Here is a 21,941-nt window from a genome sequence, read left to right on the forward strand (position 1 = left end):
GTTAGTATGATTTCTGTACCTTGAAAAAAAACCTTCATAGTGCATTAACAGCATAATTGTCTATAAAATAACTCTAATTAAATGCCTTTTTGTTGCTTTTTTCATTACTATAGATCCACCAGGACCCCCTTCAAACCCACGAGTTACTGATACAACAAAGACAACTGCCAGCCTAGCATGGGGAAAACCTCATTATGATGGTGGACTTGATATAATTGGCTATACTGTAGAGCACCAAAAGGAAGGAGAAGAAACATGGGTGAAAGACACCACAGGGACTGCTTTAAGAATCACAGAATTTGTTGTTGCTAATCTGCAGCCAGGAGCCAAATACAATTTTAGAATTATTGCCATCAATGCTGCTGGTGCTGGTGAACCAGCAAAGATACCAAATGTTGAAATCAAGGAACGTGAAGCAGCTCCTGATTTTGAATTAGATGCTGAACTGAGAAAAACTCTTGTTGTTAGAGCTGGACTGACCATTCGGGTATTTGTTCCAATTAGAGGACGTCCACCTCCTGAAGTTACATGGACCAAGGATGATATTTCACTTAAAGCACGTGCCAATATTGAAAATACCGACTCTTTCTCTCTTCTCATTGTCACAGAATGTAACAGATATGATGCAGGAAAGTATATAATGACACTTGAAAATGCTGCTGGCAAGAAGACTGGTTTTGTAAATGTAAAGGTTTTGGATACTCCAGGGCCACCAATAAATCTTAAGCCCAGGGACATATCTAAAGATAGCATCACCCTGCAGTGGGATATGCCTCTAATTGATGGTGGTTCACGCATAACAAATTATATAGTTGAAAAACGTGAATCAACACGAAAAGCATATTCAACCATCACAACAAAGTGCGCAAAATGTTCCCTAAGGATTCCTAATTTGGCTGAAGGATGTGAATATTACTTCAGAGTATTTGCTGAAAATGAATTTGGAATTGGTGAACCTGCTGAAACTCCCGAACCTGTAAGAGCAACTGAAGCACCATCACCACCAGAGAGCCTTAATATTATGGACATCACAAGGAACTCAGTCAGCCTTGCTTGGCCAAAGCCAGAACATGATGGTGGTAGCAAGATTACTGGCTATGTAATTGAAGCACAGAAAAAAGGTTCAACTCAGTGGACACATATCACAACTGTGAAAACATTAGAATGTGTGGTAAAGAATCTAACTGAAAATGAAGAATATACTTTCCAGGTTATGGCAGTTAATAGTGCTGGAAGAAGTGATCCAAGAGAAAGCAGACCAGTTGTTGTTAAAGAGCAAACAATGCTTCCAGAATTTGATTTGCGTGGTATTTATCAGAAAACAATAATTGCCAGAGCGGGTGACAATATCAAAGTTGAGATTCCTGTGCTTGGTCGCCCAAGGCCAACTATTACTTGGAAAAAAGAAGATCAGTTGCTTAAACAAACCCAAAGGGTAAACTTTGAAAATACTGCTACTGCAACCATCTTAACCATTAATGAATGCACTAGAAATGACAGTGGCAGATATCCACTCTCAGCTAAAAACATTGTTGGTGAAGTTAGTGATGTTATAACTGTACAAGTGCATGATGTTCCTGGACCTCCCACAGGACCAATCAAATTTGATGAAGTTTCATCTGACTTTGTCACATTCTCATGGGAACCTCCACTGAATGATGGAGGGGTTCCAATAAGTAACTATGTTGTAGAAATGCGTAAAACCGACAGTACCACATGGACTGAATTATCAACTACTGTTATACGTACTACATATAAAGCTGCTCGTCTCACTACTGGAATTGAATACCAATTCCGTGTTAAAGCTCAGAACAGATATGGTTCAGGTCCAGCCATCAGTTCAGAGAATGTAATTGCCAGCTTTCCTTTTAAAGTTCCTGGGCCTCCAGGCACTCCTCAAGTCATTGCAGTCACAAAAGATTCCATTAGCATTAGCTGGCATGAGCCTCTGACAGATGGAGGAAGTCCAATTTTGGGATATCACATTGAGCGAAAAGAACGAAATAGCATTCTTTGGCAAACTGTAAGTAAAGCTTTGATATCAGGCAACATCTTCAAATCCAGTGGTCTTACAGATGGCATTGCATATGAATTCCGAGTCATAGCAGAAAATCTGGCAGGCAAAAGTAAACCAAGCAAGCCATCTGAACCAACGCTTGCTCTTGACCCTATTGATCCACCTGGCAAACCAGTTCCTCTCAATATTACAAGACATGCAGTAGCACTTAAGTGGACAAAGCCTGAATATAATGGAGGTTTTAAGATAACTGGCTATACTGTTGAAAAGAGAGATCTTCCTAATGGCCGATGGCTAAAGGCTAACTTCAGCAATATACTAGAAACTGAGTTCACTGTTAGTGGTCTCACAGAAGATGCTGCTTATGAATTCCGTGTGATTGCTAGAAATGCAGCTGGTGCTGTTAGCCACCCATCTGAACCATCTGATGCAATAACATGCAGAGATGAGATTGAAGCGCCAAGGATAATGGTTGATGCTAAATACAAAGACACTTTAATATTAAAAGCAGGTGAAGTTTTCAGACTTGAAGCTGATGTTACAGGTCGCCCTCTACCAACTCTGACATGGACAAAAGAAGGAAAGGAGCTTGAAGACATAGCAAAATTAGAAATTAAAATAGCAGATTTCTCAACAATTCTTAGTAATAAGGACTCTACAAGAAGAGACGGAGGTGCATACACACTTACAGCTTCTAATCCAGGTGGCTTTGCAAAACATATTTTCAATGTCAAAGTTCTAGACAGACCTGGTCCTCCAGAAGGGCCTTTGGCTGTGTCTGATGTTACTACAGAAAAATGTGTCCTGTCATGGTTACCACCTTTGGATGATGGAGGGGCAAGTATTGACCATTATGTTGTTGAAAAACGTGAGACTAGTAGATTGGCATGGACAACTGCAGCCACAGAAGTTCCAGTAACAAAATTAAAGGTTACAAAACTTTTGAAAGGCAATGAATATGTGTTCCGTGTTATGGCTGTTAACAAATATGGAGTTGGTGAAGCCCTGGAATCAGAGCCTGTTCTTGCAGTAAATCCTTATGTAGTACCTGATCCACCAAAGACACCTGAAGTTACAGCTGCAACCAAAGATTCTATGATTGTGTGCTGGGGACATCCTGATTCTGATGGTGGAAGTCCTATTATCAATTACATTGTAGAGCGTCGTGACAGAGCAGGATTACGCTGGGTGAAATGTAACAAGCGGGTTGTCACAGATTTGCGTTATAAAGTATCTGGACTGACAGAAGGTCACGAATATGAATACCGAGTAAAAGCTGAAAATGCTGCTGGTGTAAGTGAACCAAGTCCAAGCAGTCAGTTCTACAAAGCTTTTGATGCTGTGTTTAAGCCTGGTCCACCAGGTAATCCTCGTGTTTTAGATACAAGCAAGTCCTCAATTACAATTGCTTGGAATAAGCCAATATATGATGGTGGCTCAGAAATCACCGGCTACATGGTTGAAACAGCATTACCTGAAGAAGATGAGTGGAAAATTGTAACTCCGCCAGCTGGGTTGAAGGTCACTTCCTTTACCATCACTAATCTAAAAGAAAACCAGGAGTATAAAATCAGAATATATGCTATGAACTCTGAAGGAATTGGAGAGCCTGCTCTTGTTCCTGGGACACCAAAGGCAGAAGAAAGGATGCTGCCTCCAGAGATTGAACTTGATGCAGACCTACGTAAAGTTGTAACTATAAGAGCTTGCTGTACCTTAAGACTCTTTGTTCCAATTAAAGGAAGACCAACACCTGAAGTGAAATGGACACGAGAACATGGGGAGTCTTTAGACAAAGCCACTATTGAATCCACAAGCTCTTATACACTACTTATAGTTGCAAATGTGAATAGATTTGATAGTGGCAAGTATATACTGACTGTAGAAAACAGTTCGGGCAGTAAATCAGCATTTGTAATTGTAAGGGTTCTTGATACACCTGGAGCTCCACAGAATCTGAAAATCAAAGAGGTTACAAAGTCATCTGTGACACTCACATGGGAACCTCCCCTCATAGATGGTGGCTCTAAAATAAAGAATTACGTTGTTGAAAAGCGTGAGGCAACAAGAAAAGCATATTCAACAGTTATGGCTAATTGCCATAAAACCAGCTGGAAGGTGGACAATTTGCAGGAAGGTTGCAACTATTATTTCAGAGTTCTAGCTGAAAATGAATATGGAATAGGTCTTCCTGTTGAAACATCAGACTCTGTTAAGGTATCCGAAAGGCCTCTTCCTCCTGGGAAAATAACTTTATTAGATGTGACAAGAAACAGTGTGTCTTTGTCTTGGGAAAAACCTGAACATGATGGAGGAAGCAGAATTTTGGGCTACATTGTAGAAATGCAAAGCAAAGGCAGTGACAGATGGGCCACATGTGCTACTGTAAAAGTTACTGAAGCAACTATAACTGGACTGATCCAGGGTGAAGAATATTCTTTCCGTGTTTCAGCTCAGAATGAAAAAGGAATCAGTGATCCTCGACAACTGAGTGTACCAGTTATTGCAAAAGATCTTGTTATACCACCAGCCTTCAAACTGTCGTTTACTACTTTCAGTGTACTAGCAGGTGAAGACTTAAAGGTTGATGTTCCATTTGTTGGTCGACCAAAGCCATCTGTAGTATGGCTCAAGGATAATGTGCCACTGAGACAAACTACTAGAGTAAATGAAGAAAATACAGCAAACAACACATTACTAACAATAAAGGAAGCATGTAGAGAAGATGTTGGACAATATTTAGTAAAACTTTCCAATTCAGCTGGTGAAGCTACTGAAATTCTTAGTATTATTGTCCTTGACAAGCCAGGGCCTCCAACTGGACCTGTAAAGATTGATGAAGTAACTGCAGACAGTATTACACTATCTTGGGAACCACCTAAATATGATGGTGGCAGTTCTATCAACAATTATATCGTGGAAAAAAGGGATACCTCCACTACTGCTTGGCAGATTGTTTCAGCTACTGTTGCCCGAACAATTCTAAAGGCATGTAGATTAAAGACTGGAAGTGAATATCAATTCAGAATTGCTGCTGAAAACAGATATGGAAAGAGTACATATCTCACATCAGAGTCTGTGGTAGCCCAGTATCCATACAAACTACCGGGGCCACCTGGAACTCCTTTTGTACCAGAAGTCTCCAGGGATAGTATGGTTGTGCATTGGCATGAACCAGTCAATGATGGTGGCAGCAAGATTATTGGATATCATTTGGAGCGCAAGGAAAGAAACAGCATACTCTGGGTTAAATTGAACAAGACAGCAATTCCTGACACTAAATTTAAAACAACTGGACTCGAGGAGGGTCTTGAATATGAATTCAGAGTTTATGCAGAAAATATTGTTGGTATCGGAAAGGCAAGTAAAAGTTCAGAATGTTACACAGCTCATGATCCTTGTGATCCTCCAGGTCGTCCAGAGCCTATCATTGTCACAAGGAATTCTGTTACTCTTCAATGGAAGAAACCAGAGTATGATGGTGGAAGCAAGATCACAGGCTACATTGTTGAAAAGAAGGAGCTTCCAGAAGGCCGCTGGATGAAAGCAAGCTTTACAAATGTCATTGAGACTCAATTTGCAGTAACTGGCCTAGTTGAAGATCAAAGGTATGAGTTCCGCGTCATTGCACGCAATGCTGCAGGTGTTTTCAGTGAGCCATCTGAAAGTTCAGGGGCAGTCACAGCAAGAGATGAAGTAGAACCACCTCATATAAGTATGGACCCCAAATTTAAAGAAACACTTATACTGAATGCTGGTGAATCATTCAAGATTGATGCAGATGTTCATGGTAAACCATTGCCTTCTATTAGGTGGCTGAAAGGTGATAAGGAACTAACAAACACAGCACGCTTGGATATAAAAAGTACTGATTTTGCCACAAGCCTAAGTGTAAAAGAAGCCATTCGTGTTGACAGTGGTCATTATGTATTGCTGGCGAAGAATGTTGCAGGTGAAAAAACAGCTTCTATTCATGTTAAGGTTCTTGACAGACCTGGCCCACCTGAAGGGCCTGTTGTTATAACAGGAGTTACTGCTGAAAAATGTATGCTAGCATGGAAGCCCCCACTGCAAGATGGTGGTAGTGACATTTCACATTATGTTGTTGAAAGAAGAGAAACAAGCCGCTTAGTTTGGACTTTAGTTGATGCCACTGTGCAAACTCTAAGTTGCAAAGTTACTAAACTTTTGGAAGGCAATGAATATATCTTCCGAATCATGGCTGTAAACAAATATGGTGTCGGTGAGCCTCTTGAATCTGAGCCTGTTATTGCTAAAAATCCATTTGTAGTGCCACTCCCACCAAAAGCCCCAGAAGTCTCAGCTGTTACCAAGGATTCTATGATTGTTGTATGGGACAGACCATCCTCTGATGGTGGCAGTGAAATTTTGGGTTATATTCTAGAAAAACGTGACAAAGAAGGCATTCGATGGACAAGATGCAATAAGCGTTTGATAAGTGAACTTCGTTACCGAGTCACTGGACTTATAGAACATCATGATTATGAATACAGAGTCTCGGCTGAAAATGCAGCTGGCATCAGTGAACCCAGCCCACCTTCTATTTATTATAAAGCTTGTGACCCTATATACAAACCAGGTCCTCCCAACAATCCCAAAGCAATAGATGTTACAAGATCTTCCATTTTCCTTTCCTGGGGTAAACCGATCTATGATGGTGGCTCAGAAATTCAAGGATATATTGTTGAAAAATGTGATGTAAGAGATGGGGACTGGGCAATTTGCACACCACCAACTGGAATTAAGAAAACAAATATGGAAGTAGAAAAATTGCAAGAAAAACATGAATATAAATTCCGCATTTGTGCTGTTAACAAAGCTGGAGTAGGAGAGCATGCTGATGTTCCTGGAACTATTATTGTTGAAGAAAAGCTGGAAGCTCCAGACCTGGATCTTGACTTGGAACTGAGGAAAGTTATAAATGTAAGAGCTGGTGGTTCCTTAAGGTTATTTGTTCCTATCAGAGGGCGCCCAACACCTGAAGTAAAATGGAGTAAGGTAGATGGTGACATTAGAGAAGCAGCTATTATTGACAGCACTAGCAGCTTTACCTCACTGGTTCTTGACAATGTTAACAGATTTGATTCTGGAAAATACACTCTTACTTTAGAAAACAGCAGTGGAACCAAGTCTGCGTTTGTCAGTGTAAGAGTCCTAGATACCCCAGGCCCTCCAGTTAATCTGAAAATAAAGGAGATCACCAAAGAGTCAGTTTCACTTGCATGGGAGCCTCCTTTGATAGATGGTGGAGCTAAAATTAAAAATTATATTATTGAAAAGCGTGAAGCCACAAGAAAAGCGTACGCTGCTGTTGTAACAAACTGCCACAAGACATCCTGGAAAGTGGACCAACTTCAAGAAGGCTGCTATTATTACTTCAGAATTTGTGCAGAGAATGAATTTGGAATAGGCTTGCCTGTAGAAACAAGTGACCCAGTTAAAGTTGCTGAAGTTCCTCAACCTCCAGGAAAGATAACAGTGGATGATGTTACAAGAAACAGTGTTTCATTAAGCTGGGCTAAGCCTGAACATGATGGTGGAAGCAAAATTTTACATTACATAGTGGAGATGCAAGTTAAGGGCAGTGACAGATGGTCAGAATGTACATGTGTTAAAGTTCTTGAAGCGGTTGTTACTAACTTAACTCAAGGAGAAGACTACATCTTTAGAGTAATGGCTGTAAATGAAAAGGGTAGGAGCGATCCAAGATCACTTGCTGTTCCAGTAACTGCCAAAGATTTAGTTATTGAACCAGATGTAAGACCAGCATTCCACAGTTACAGTACACAAGTAGGACAAGACCTGAAGATTGAAATACCAGTATCTGGTCGACCTAAGCCTACTATTACCTGGATCAAAAATGGCACACCATTAAAACAGACAACTAGAGTTAATGTCACTGATTCACCTAATCTTACCACCCTGAATATTAAAGAAGTCACTAAAGAAGACAGTGGAATATATGAAATTGCAGTTGCCAATGTGGTTGGACAGAAATCTGCATCTATTGAAATTATAACACTTGACAAGCCTGATCCTCCAAAAGGTCCTGTTAAATTTGATGAAATTAGTGCTGAAAGCATTACGTTATCATGGAACCCCCCAGCATATACAGGCGGCTGCCAAATTACTAATTACATTGTTCATAAGAGAGATACAACCACCACTGTATGGGAAACAGTTTCAGCTACCGTTGCAAGAACCACCCTCAAGGTAATGAAGCTCAAAACTGGATCAGAATATCAATTTAGAATATTTGCTGAAAATAGATATGGACGGAGCTTTGCCCTAGAATCTGATACAGTTGTTGCTCGGTATCCCTATAAAGAACCAGGTCCTCCTGGCACACCATTTGTGACAACAGTTACAAAAGACTCTATGGTTGTGCAATGGCATGAACCAATAAATGATGGTGGAAGTAAAATTTTAGGTTATCATCTTGAAAGAAAGGAAAGAAACAGCATTTTGTGGACAAAGATAAACAAGACAGTTATTCAGGACACACATTATAAGACAACCAATCTCGAAGAAGGCATTGAGTATGAATTTAAAGTTTCTGCAGAAAATATTGTTGGTGTAGGTAAAGCAAGCAAAGTTTCAGAGTGTTATGTAGCACATGATCCATGTGATCCACCAGGATGCCCTGAAGCTATTATTGTTAAAAGAAGCTCAATTACTCTGCAGTGGACAAAGCCAGAATATGATGGTGGCAGCAAAATTACAGGCTATGTAGTAGAGAAACGTGATTTGCCTGAAGGCCGTTGGATGAAAGCAAGCTTCACCAATATCACTGAAACTCAGTTTACTGTAACAGGCCTTACCGAAGACCAGCGATATGAATTTAGAGTAATTGCAAGGAATGCTGCTGGAACAGTAAGCAAGCCTTCTGATAGCACAGGACCAATAACAGCAAAAGATGAAGTTGAGCTTCCAAGAATTTCCATGGATCCAAAATACAAAGATGCAATTGTTGTAAATGCTGGCGAAACATTCAGACTTGAGGCTGATGTTTATGGAAAGCCAATTCCTACTATTCTGTGGCTGAAAGAAGATAAAGTACTTGAAGATACTGCTCGGTGTGAAGTAAGAAATACAGACTTTAAGGCCTTGGTTACTGTAAAAGATGCCATTCGAGTGGATGGTGGGCAGTATATTTTAGAGGCCTCCAACGTTGCAGGAACAAAATCAGTTCCAATAACAGTAAAAGTACTGGATAGACCAGGACCTCCAGAAAGTATTCAAATTTCCGGAGTTACTTCTGAAAAGTGTTCCTTAACATGGGCTCCACCTATCCATGATGGTGGCAGTGACATTTCTCACTACATAATTGAGAAGAGGGAAACAAGTCGTCTTGCATGGACAGTTGTTGCTTCTGATGCTGTAGCCACAATGCTGAAAGTAACAAAACTTCTGGAAGGAAACGAGTATATCTTCCGCATAATGGCAGTTAATAAATATGGAGTTGGAGAACCTCTGGAGTCTGCACCAGTATTAATGAAAAACCCATTTGTTGTTCCTGGTCCACCAAAATCCCTTGAAGTCACCAACATTACAAAAGATTCTATGACTGTGTGCTGGCAACGTCCAGATAGTGATGGTGGCAGTGAAATCGTTGGCTACATTGTCGAAAAAAGAGACAGAGCTGGTATCAGATGGGTGAAATGTAATAAACGCCGAATTACTGATTTGCGATTAAGAGTCACAGGACTAACAGAAGATCATGAATATGAATTTAGAGTATCTGCTGAAAATGCTGCTGGAATTGGTGAGCCAAGTCAGGTTACTCCCTATTGGAAAGCATGTGATCCTATGTTCAAACCTGGCCCACCCACTAATGCCCATGCTGTGGATACTACCAAGAATTCAATTACAGTTGCATGGGGTAAACCTATTTACGATGGTGGCAGTGAAATCCTGGGATATATTGTAGAAATCTGCAAAGCTGATGAAGAAGAATGGGCAGTAGTTACTCCACAAACTGGTCTGAGAGTCAATCGTTTTGAGATCAGAAAACTCATTGAACACCAAGAGTACAAACTAAGAGTGTGTGCCCTTAACAAAATTGGAGTAGGTGAACCTGCAGCAGTTCCTGGTACAGTTAAACCGGAAGATAAACTTGAGGCTCCTGAACTTGATATTGACTCAGAATTAAGAAAGGGAATTGTGGTTAGAGCTGGTGGATCTGTCAGGATAAACATACCATTTAAAGGACGCCCAACTCCTGAAATCATGTGGTCTCGAGAAGAAGGAGAATTTTCAGATAAAGTTCAAATTGAGAAGGGCCTGAATTACACACAGCTATCAATTGATTATTGTGATAGAAATGATGCTGGAAAGTATATGCTTAAACTGGAGAATAGCAGTGGCTCTAAGTCTGCATTTGTTACAGTAAAAGTTCTTGATACACCAGGACCACCACAAAATTTAGTAGTCAAAGAAATAAGAAAAGATTATGCTGTACTGACATGGGAACCTCCAGCTAATGATGGCGGTGCAAAGATAAAGAACTATGTGATTGATAAACGTGAATCAACCAGAAAAGCATACGCAAATGTGAGCACAAAGTGCAGCAAAACAAGTTTTAGAGTTGAAAACCTTGTGGAAGGGGCAATTTATTATTTCAGAGTAATGGCTGAAAATGAATTTGGAATTGGTGTTCCAGTTGAAACTGCAGATGCTTCAAAAGCCTCAGAGCCACCTTTGCCACCTGGAAAAGTGACGCTCACTGATGTGACTCAGAGAAGTGCATCATTTATGTGGGAAAAACCTGAACATGATGGAGGTAGCAGAATATTGGGATACATTGTTGAAATGCAGCCAAAAGGAAGTGATAAATGGAATGTTGTTACTGAAACCAAAGTTTGCAATGCAGCTGTGTCTGGTTTGACTTCTGGTCATGAATATCAATTCCGTGTCATGGCATACAATGAAAAAGGCAAAAGTGACCCTAAACCATTGGGAGTTCCTGTTATTGCTAAAGATCTGACAATTCAGCCAAATTTCAAACTGATGTTCAATACATATACGGTACAAGCTGGAGAAGACCTTAAAGTAGAAATACCCTTTATAGCTCGACCAAAGCCTACTATCACTTGGGAAAAAGATGGTCAGCCTCTAAAACAGACAACCAGGTTACATGTTGAAGATACACCAACATCAACTACTTTGCATATTAAAGAAAGTAACAAAGATGATTTTGGGAAATATACTGTAACAGCAACGAACACTGCAGGCACAGCAACAGAACAGCTTAGTATAATTGTGCTAGAGAAGCCTGGCCCACCACAAGGACCTGTCCACTTTGATGAAGTTAGCTCAAATTTTGTTGTCCTCTCATGGGAACCACCAGTATACACAGGTGGCTGCCAAATATCCAATTACATTGTAGAAAAACGTGACACAACTACCACTACCTGGCATATGGTATCAGCAACTGTTGCAAGAACAACTATTAAAGTAACAAAACTTAAAACAGGTGCTGAATATCAGTTTAGAATTAGTGCTGAAAACCGATATGGAAAGAGTACTGCATTAGATTCTAAACCAGTTCTTGTACAATATCCATACAAAGAACCAGGACCACCAGGAACACCATTTGTCACTACAGCTACCAAAGATTACATGATAGTACAATGGCATGAACCAGTTAATGATGGAGGAAGCAAAGTTCTTGGATATCATTTGGAACGTAAAGATAAAAACAGCATTCTTTGGACAAAGTTGAATAAGACCCTCATTCATGATACAAAATATAAAACAGAGGGTCTTGAAGAAGGTCTTGAATATGAATTCAGAGTTTCTGCTGAAAACATTGTTGGCATTGGTAAGGTTAGCAAATCATCTGAACCGTATGTTGCTAGAGATGCTTGTGATCCACCTGGCCGTCCAGATGCCATTGTTATCACAAGAAATTATGTAACACTAAAATGGAAAAAACCTGAATATGATGGTGGCAGCAGAATAACTGGATATGTTGTGGAAAAGAGAGAACTGCCTGAAGGTCGTTGGATGAAAGCCAGTTTTACAAATGTAATAGAAACCGAGTTTACAGTAACTGGTCTTGTGGAAGACCAAAGATATGAATTCAGAGTAATTGCAAGAAATGCAGCTGGTAGTATAAGTGAACCATCTGAAAGCACAGGACCAATTATTGCTAGAGATGAAATTGAAGCTCCAAGAGCTTCACTGGATCCAAAATACAAAGATGTCATTGTTGTTCATGCTGGAGAAACATTTATTCTTGAGGCTGACATCCATGGCAAACCTATTCCTGATATTACATGGTCAAAAGATGGGAAAGAATTTGAAGAAGCAACTGCAAGAATGGAAATTAAGTCTACCATTCAGAGAACAACCCTCACAGTCAAAGATTGCATCAGAGTGGATGGAGGCCTTTACACACTTAAACTGAGCAACGTTGGTGGCACAAAGTCTATACCAATAACTGTAAAAGTACTTGACAGACCTGGACCTCCAGAAGGTCCTTTGAAAGTTACAGGTGTGACTGCAGAAAAATGTTATCTGGCATGGGGCCCACCTTTACAAGATGGTGGTTCTAGCATTTCACATTATGTCATAGAAAAGAGAGAGACAAGCCGGCTTTCATGGACACAAGTAGCATCTGATGTGCAAGCTCTGAACCACAAAGTGACCAGGCTTCTTCCAGGCAATGAGTACATTTTCCGTGTTATGGCTGTCAACAAATATGGAATCGGTGAACCACTAGAATCTGAGCCTGTGTTGGCATGTAACCCATACAAACCTCCAGGTCCTCCTTCAACTCCTGAAGTTTCTGCAATCACAAAAGATTCTATGATTGTAACGTGGGGTCGTCCAATAGACAATGGTGGAGCTGAAATTGAAGGTTACATACTAGAAAAGCGAGACAAAGATGGCATTCGGTGGACCAAATGCAATAAAAAGAGACTGACAGACTTACGATATAGAGTAACTGGACTTACAGATGGCCATTTCTATGAGTTTAGGGTTTCTGCTGAAAATGCTGCTGGTGTTGGTGAACCCAGTGAACCATCAGTTTTCTATCGTGCCTGTGATGCAATATATCCACCAGGTCCTCCAAGCAATCCAAAGGTGACAGATACCTCCAGATCATCTGTGTCCCTTGCATGGAACAAGCCCATATACGATGGTGGTGCACCTGTTAAAGGATACATTGTGGAATTCAAGGAAGCTACTGCTGATGAATGGACAACTTGCACACCCCCATCAGGATTACAAGGAAAGCAATTTACAGTAACAAAACTTAAAGAGAATAGTGAGTATAATTTCCGCATCTGTGCTATCAACTCTGAAGGAGTTGGAGAACCAGCTACTATACCTGGCAGTGTCACTGCTGCTGAAAAAATTGAACCTCCTGAAATTGAACTTGATGCAGATCTCAGAAAAGTTGTCACTGTACGTGCTGGTGGCACATTGCGATTGTTCGTCACTATCAAAGGAAGGCCAGAGCCAGAAGTAAAATGGGAAAAAGCAGAAGGCACTCTGAGTGACAGAGCTCAGACTGAGGTTACCAGCTCATATACAATGTTGGTCATTGATAATGTAAACAGATTTGACAGTGGTAAATATAACTTGACCTTAGAAAACAATAGTGGCAAAAAATCTGCTTTCGTTAATGTGAGAGTGCTTGATACACCAAGTGCACCTGTAAACTTGACCATCAGAGAAGTGAAGAAAGATTCAGTAACATTAGCTTGGGAGCCCCCACTTATTGATGGTGGAGCTAAAATTACAAATTACATCATTGAAAAACGAGAAACCACAAGAAAGGCTTATGCCACCATTACAAATAACTGCACCAAGATTGTCTTCAAAATTGAACAGCTACAGGAAGGATGTAGTTACTACTTCCGTGTCTTGGCTGCAAATGAATATGGAATTGGTTTGCCAGCAGAAACATCTGAACCAGTTAAGGCTTCTGAACCACCCTATCCACCTGGAAAAGTAACTCTTGTTGATGTTACACGCAACAGTGCTACTATTAAATGGGAGAAACCTGAAAGTGATGGTGGCAGTAAAATAACTGGCTATGTAGTAGAAATGCAAACTAAAACAAGTGAAAAATGGAGCACCTGCACACAAGTTAAAACATTAGAAGCAACAATATCAGGATTAACTATGGGAGAAGAATACACTTTCCGAGTCTGTGCTGTTAATGAAAAAGGGAAGAGTGATGCAAGACAGCTTGGGGTTCCAGTAGTTGCAAAGGATATTGAAATCCAGCCTTCAGTTGAGCTTCTTTTCAATACTTTCAGTGTTAAAGCTGGTGAAGATCTTAAGGTTGATGTTCCCATCAGAGGAAGGCCAGTTCCATCAGTTAGCTGGAAGAAGGATGGACTGCCTTTAAGAGAGACGACAAGGGTAAACGTCCAGACATCAAAAACATCTACATCACTGGCAATCAAGGAAGCATCGAGAGAAGATGTAGGAAGTTATGAATTAAATGTTTCAAACAGTGCTGGCTCTACAGTAGCTTCCATCACTGTAATTGTTCTTGACAAGCCAGGACCTCCAACATCATTACATATTGACAATGTCAGTGCTGATAATATAACCATATCTTGGAAACCCCCAGAGTATGATGGTGGATGTCAAATTAATAATTATATTGTGGAGAAAAGAGAAACAACTACTACAACTTGGACTATAGTGTCTGCAGCAGTTGCACGAACTTCAATTAAAGTAGCTCGCTTAATCACAGGATCAGAATATCAATTCCGTGTTGCTGCAGAAAATCGCTATGGCAAAAGCACCTATGCTGAAACTACACCTGTTGTTGCAGAGTATCCATTTAATCTTCCTGGCCCACCTGCTACTCCACGAGTTGTACATGCAACTAAAGCCTTCATGGTTGTAAGCTGGCAAGAGCCAGTTAATGATGGAGGTAGTAAAGTACTTGGCTATCACCTTGAGCGTAAAGAAAGAAGCAGCATCCTTTGGACTAAAGTAAACAAATCCCGTATAAGTGACACACAGATGAAGGTCACAGGCCTTGATGAAGGACTAATGTATGAATACCGTGTGTATGCTGAAAATATTGTAGGAATAGGTAAATGTAGCAAATCATGTGACCCTGTTGCTGCAAGGGACCCATGTGATCCTCCTGGCCAACCAGAAGTGACTAATATTACCAGAACATGTGTCTCACTCTCATGGAAAAAACCAGAATATGATGGTGGTGCTAAAATCACAGGCTATATTATAGAGCGGAAAGAGTTACCAGATGGCCGTTGGCTGAAGTGCAACTTCACCAATGTACAAGAAACCTTCTTTGATGTAACAGGACTTACTGAAGACCAGCGATATGAATTCCGTGTAATTGCAAGGAATGCTGCTGGACTATTTAGTGAGCCATCTGAAACAACTGGACCAGTGACTGTAAAAGATGATGTTGAAGCTCCAAGAATTATGATGGATGTCAAATTCAGGGATGTTGTTGTTGTTAAAGCTGGAGATGTCTTTAAAATCAATGCAGATATTGCAGGACGACCCTTGCCAGTAGTATCATGGACAAAGGATGGCAAAGACATTGAAGAAAAAGCAAGAGTTGAAATTGTTTCAACAGATCACACTACTGCTATAACCGTTAAAGACTGCATTCGACGTGATTCAGGACAATATGTACTAACATTACAAAATGTTGGTGGAACAAGATCATTAGCTGTCAATTGCAAAGTACTTGACAGACCTGGTCCACCTGCAGCCCCACTAGAAATCAAAGGACTTACTGCTGAAAAGTGTCACCTATCATGGGGACCGCCTCAAGAAAATGGAGGTGCAGAGATTGATTATTATATTGTGGAAAAGCGTGAGACTAGCAGACTTGCATGGACTCTTTGTGAAGCAGAGCTTCCAACAACATCCTGCAAAGTAACAAAACTGCTTAGAGGAAATGAATATATCTTCAGAGTGATGGGTGTTAACAAATATGGTGTTGGTGAACCTTTGGAAAGTAATGCTGTCAAGGCCCTGGATCCCTTTACTGTTCCAAGCCCACCTAAATCGTTAGAGATTACCAGTGTCACAAAGGATTCCATGACCATTTGTTGGGCAAGACCTGACAGTGATGGAGGTAATGAAATTTCTGGATATGTGATTGAAAGACGTGAGAAAAATAGCCTTCGGTGGATACGTGTGAACAAAAAGCCAGTTTATGATCTAAGGGTAAAATCTTCAGGCCTTCGGGAAGGATGTGAATATGAATATCGGGTATATGCAGAAAATGCTGCAGGTCTTAGTCTTCCCAGTGACACTTCATCACTAATTAAAGCTGAAGATCCAGTTTTCCTTCCAGCACCTCCATCTAGGCCCAAGGTTGTAGACTCTACAAGGTCACATATAACAATTGGATGGACAAAACCATTATTTGATGGTGGTGCTCCTATTACTGGATACACAGTCGAATACAAGCTAACAAGTGAAACAGATTGGTCAACTGCTATTCAAAGCTTAAGAGGTACAGAATACACTGTAATTGGCCTTACATCGGGAGCTGAATATGTTTTCAGAGTAAGGTCTATCAACAAAGTTGGTGCTAGTGAGCCAAGTGATATCTCAGAACCTCAAGTGGCAAAAGAAAGGGAAGAAGAGCCTGCATTTGATATTGACAATGAAATGAGAAAGACTTTAATTGTGAAAGCTGGTGGATCATTTACAATGACTGTACCTTTCAGAGGAAAACCTGTCCCTAATGTACTATGGAGTAAACAAGATACTGATCTCCGTACTCGAGCAAGTATTGATTATTCAGATAACCGCACCTCACTTACTGTTGAAAAAGCAACAAGGAATGATTCTGGAAAGTATACACTAACATTACAAAATATTGTAAGCACAGCTACTTTGACACTGGTTGTCAAAGTTCTTGACTCACCAGGACCTCCATCTAATATTGTTGTAAAAGAAGTAACAAAAGAATCGGCAGTGTTATCTTGGGAAGCTCCTGAGAATGATGGAGGTGCTCCTGTGAAGAACTATTACATTGAAAAACGAGAAGCAAGCAAGAAAGCTTGGGTCACTGTAACCAACAATTGCCATCGTCTTTCCTACAAAATTACCAATCTACAAGAAGGTGGAATTTATTACTTCAGAATCTCTGGAGAGAATGAGTTTGGTGTTGGAGTCCCGACTGAAACAAAGGATGGCGTTAAAATAACAGGTTGGTTACTTAAATATATATGTATTTATTTATATGTATATTGTGTGTGTGTGTGCATGCGTGCGTGCATGCATGCGTGTGCAGCACACACACACATACACACCCATGTGTCTGAGTAATTGTTCATAGGTGTAAAGTCTTAATTTATTAATTTATTGTAAAGCAGTAATCAAACATGTTTGTCTTGGGGAAAAACTAAGAACATTTAATATTCTAATATATGTATGCACGATAAAATAAGCCAGTTTCCTGTGTAAAAAATTAAGCACTTGCTGAATATGTTAAAATTAAGTAGAATGCATATAGCCCATTTTGTTCTCAATTTATATTCTTTTTATTTTTCAGAAAAACCAAGTCCACCAGAAAAATTGGGTGTATCAAGTGTTACTAAAGATAGTGTATCTCTTGTGTGGCTAAAGCCAGAACATGATGGTGGAAGCAGAGTTGTAGGCTACCTTGTTGAAGCTCTGGAGAAAGGGCAGCAAAAATGGGTCAAATGTGCTGTAGTCAAGACAACTCATCATGTTGTCCAGGGTCTCAAGGAGAATGCCGACTACTTTTTCAGAGTATTTGCTGAAAACCAAGCTGGTCTAAGTGACCCCAGAGAGCTTCTTCTTGCCGTTACAGTTAAAGAACATCTGGGTATGTGTCCCAATATGGAAGTAGTGTCTTCCCTTTGAAATCACCTCCTCTGTGAATTAAGACAGGTGCTGACAATGATGGCATTTCAGCATTTGCTGAAAACTTATTTATTCTCTCAGGACTTTGCAGGCCGTTGATGCCAGCTGATCAATCATAGTAACTTAATGTTTGATTGACCTAATGTTGGCTGCTATTTTATTTATTCAAAATTTTTAAATGTAATTTTAATTTATCTTGGTACACTGCTTTGTGACATTTTCATGAAAGTTGGTACAAAAATAGTTTTAATTAATAAATAAATAATAAAAAGTAAGCTTAAAGCTCATAGATTTAATTGAAAATGCACTTGAAACCACTGTTTTAACATTTTGTAAATGTATTTTTCAGAATCTCCCGAGGTTGACATGAAAGGTTTCCCAAACCACACAGTTTACGTGAGAGCAGGTTCAAATCTAAAGGTTGAGATTCCCATTTCTGGGAAACCATTGCCAAAGGTGACTTTATCCAGGGATGGCGTTCTTCTCAAACCAACTATGAGGTTTAACACAGAAATCACAGCAGAAAGTGTCATCATTAATCTTAAAGAAAGTGTAGCTGTTGATGCTGGTAGATATGACATCACAGCTGCCAACTCCAGTGGAACTACTAAATCTTTCATTAAGATTGTTGTCCTAGACAGACCAGGCCCTCCTGTTGGTCCTGTCGTTGTAAGTAATATCACTGAAGAAGGACTTACACTTAAGTGGGAGCCACCTCATTATGATGGCGGAAGTCAAGTTACCAACTACATCGTACTGAAAAGAGAAACAAGCACTGCTGTGTGGTCTGAAGTATCTGCAACAGTTGCTAGAAATATTATTAAAATCATGAAGCTTACCACAGGAGAAGAATATCAATTCCGTATTAAAGCAGAAAATCGCTTTGGCATAAGCGATCATATTGATTCAGCATGTATAACTGTTAAACTTCCTTACAGTAAGTAACTTTATTTACTCTTGTTTTTATATTTTTCAGTCATATGTTTATGTTTTATTAACCTACACTTAATATTTATTTAGCAACCCCTGGACCACCTTCCACACCATGGATCACCAATGTGACTCGAGAAAGCATCACTGTTGGATGGCATGAACCTGTTTCCAATGGAGGCAATGCAGTCATTGGCTATCATTTAGAAATGAAGGACAGAAACAGTATTTTATGGAAGAAAGCTAATAAAATGATTATACGTACAACTCACTTCAAGGCCTCCAATATCACCGCTGGTCTTATTTATGAATTCAGAGTGTATGCAGAAAATGCAGCTGGTATTGGAAAAGCAAGTCATCCATCTGATCCAGTTCTTGCTATTGATGCATGTGGTATGTGTTCTGTAGTAAAGTATCACATTTCAAATTAATTTAGAAGAAAATGTCTTTGGTGAGCCAGTGTTGAATAATACAATTACTAATTGCAAATGATTTTTTTTTTCATTTTGCAGAGCCACCAAGAGGCCTTCGTGTCACAGATATTTCCAAAACGTCTGTCAGTATTTCTTGGACACAGCCAGCTTTTGATGGTGGTAGCAAAATTACTGGATATATTGTTGAGAAACGTGATCTTCCAGATGGAAGGTGGACAAAAGCTAGCTTCACCAACGTCATTGAGAGTCATTTTACTGTATCAGGACTGACTCAAAGCTCCCAATATGAATTCCGTGTTTTTGCTAAGAATGCTGCTGGTTCAATTAGTAATCCATCTGATGTTTTAGGTCCTATCACATGCATAGATACATATGGTAAGAAATTTATAATTACATAAACATTAATATCTAGTTATATGCATGGGATTAGGGATGTGGTTAAAGTCAATTCTGTTCACATTTAAAATTGAATCAATCAAATTCACACTTTCTGAAACAACATCTAAAACACAGCCATCCTTTGAAATTCATACTTATCCGAATTTTGCAATGTAGTTCTCCAACCAATGTTTAAGAATGCATATATGAGGTAAAACTGTACATAAAAATGAATATATTATTGAAAATAACATAAAAATGCACTATATTCAGAGCAATTGCTTGCAAAAATATGTACATTAGTCAATATTGCATACAAAAATGTGTTTAGGAGAAATTCACACTAAAATGCTGACAGTTTTTCATATGGATTTTTTTTAAAAAAAAGTGAATTGCTGCAGACTGAATTTAAGATTGGCAAAATGAGAAAGTAAGAGAACAAAAAGACAGTTTCTTCCATTCTTACCCTGGGGTTAAAGTTAACACTGTGGGCAGAAATCCTAATCTGAATTCAGGGTTCTTAGACAGCACAATACTGTTTCAAACTCCATTTGCCTTTGCTTTCAGAGGACATGGAAAATTATTGTTTGGTACTGAATATTGGTTAATGTTGCTTTGCTTTGAATCTTCCTGAATATTTCAAATGTTTTAATATTTATTATTCTACTTATTTTTCATTAAGGTGCACCTGAAATTGATGTTCCACCAGAATATACCGAATTGGTGAAATACAAAGCTGGCACTTCAGTTAAGCTGAAACTTGGCATCTCAGGAAAACCTATGCCTACAATTGAGTGGTTCAGAAATGGTAAAGAAATACAAACCAGTGCCCAGATATCTATTGAAAACACCACAGAATTTGCATCTGTACTGATCAAAGATGCAACTCGTCTTAACAGTGGAAATTATGAACTAAAATTAAAGAATGCCATGGGTTCTGCATCTGCCACCATTAGAGTACAAATTCTTGGTATGTTTTGGAAAATGTTGCATTATTTTCTTCTGTAAATTCAACTAGCTGTACCCATTATTGTATATTTAAAAAATCTAATTTCCTCTCATATTAAACAGATAAGCCAGGACCTCCAGGTGGACCTATACATTTCAAAACAGTCACTGCTGAAAAGATTACCCTTATGTGGGAACCACCAGGAGATGATGGAGGTGCCCGTGTAACACATTACATTGTTGAAAAACGTGAGACAAGCCGTGTGGTATGGTCTGTAGTTTCAGAAAAACAAGAAGAATGTATCATCACTACCACAAAAGTCATAAAAGGAAATGAATATATATTTCGTGTACGAGGTGTAAACAAATTTGGTATTGGTGATCCTCTGGAATCTGACACTGTTGTAGCTAAAAATGCATTTGGTAAGTTAATCAGGTGGTAATTAATGCATTCTTGATCATCTCTAGCTGATTTGTTATTTATATTGACTTGATGTTATTTTTCTTTTAATAAAAATACAGTTACACCCGGACAACCTAGTGTACCAGAGGTCACCATGATAACTAAGCAGTCAATGACTGTAGTCTGGAGCAGGCCAACTTTAGATGGTGGTAGTGAGATAAATGGATATTACCTTGAGAAGCGTGATAAGAAAAGTCTAAGCTGGTTTAAGGTTACTAAAGAAACCATCCGTGACACCAGACAGAAAGTGACAGGACTAACAGAAAACAATGAATATCAATTCAGAGTTTCTGCTGTGAATGCAGCCGGCCAAGGACCCTTCTCTAATCCATCTGACTACTACAAAGCTGCAGATCCTATAGGTAAGAAGCTATACATGTGGATGTGTAAAAATGTAAGGATCAAATTATAGGCATTCTTCAAATTGCTTGAGGGCAGATTTTGTTGTTCTACCTTATTACCATTAGTTGTCAAAGTTTTCAAGTTTCATTTTTGTTACTTGTATTTTACAGAAAAACCTGGGCCACCCCTTAAGCTAAAGGTTGTGGATACTACAAAGACATCCGTCACACTTAGCTGGACTAAACCAGCCTATGATGGAGGAAGTGCAATTACCAGCTATGCTATAGAAAAGAGAGAAGGGGAGGAAGAAGAATGGACTGTGGTCAGTTCAAGAGGAGAAGTGAGAACCACAGAGTATGTTGTTTCTCATCTTCAGCCAGAAATCAATTACTACTTCCGGGTAGCTGCTATAAATTGTGCTGGACAAGGTGAACCTATTGAAATGACAGAAGCTGTACAAGCTAAAGACATACTTGGTATGTAAATTTTTTAAATTATATTTAATATTTTGTATTTTCAGCTTTTCACAAATACTAATTTGTTTATGTAT

At 39.4% G+C, this 21,941-nt stretch overlaps 1 protein-coding gene across 23 annotated transcripts in view; it reads left to right on the forward strand.

The window, feature by feature from the left end:
* TTN (titin) overlaps positions 1-21,941 on the forward strand; it is a 359,167-nt gene that overhangs the window by 311,137 nt on the left and 26,089 nt on the right. For all 23 annotated transcript variants that reach the window (XM_061608344.1, XM_061608325.1, XM_061608332.1 and 20 more), the window contains 9 exons: positions 114-17,216; positions 17,562-17,858; positions 18,246-18,833; positions 18,917-19,219; positions 19,339-19,635; positions 20,321-20,608; positions 20,710-21,009; positions 21,109-21,411; positions 21,562-21,867. In XM_061608344.1, coding sequence (XP_061464328.1) covers positions 114-17,216; positions 17,562-17,858; positions 18,246-18,833; positions 18,917-19,219; positions 19,339-19,635; positions 20,321-20,608; positions 20,710-21,009; positions 21,109-21,411; positions 21,562-21,867 — 19,785 coding nt within the window. The remainder of the gene's footprint in view (positions 1-113; positions 17,217-17,561; positions 17,859-18,245; positions 18,834-18,916; positions 19,220-19,338; positions 19,636-20,320; positions 20,609-20,709; positions 21,010-21,108; positions 21,412-21,561; positions 21,868-21,941) is intronic.

This window comes from Rhineura floridana, chromosome 2 (genome assembly GCF_030035675.1).
Source record: "Rhineura floridana isolate rRhiFlo1 chromosome 2, rRhiFlo1.hap2, whole genome shotgun sequence".
Taxonomy (NCBI): domain Eukaryota; kingdom Metazoa; phylum Chordata; class Lepidosauria; order Squamata; family Rhineuridae; genus Rhineura; species Rhineura floridana.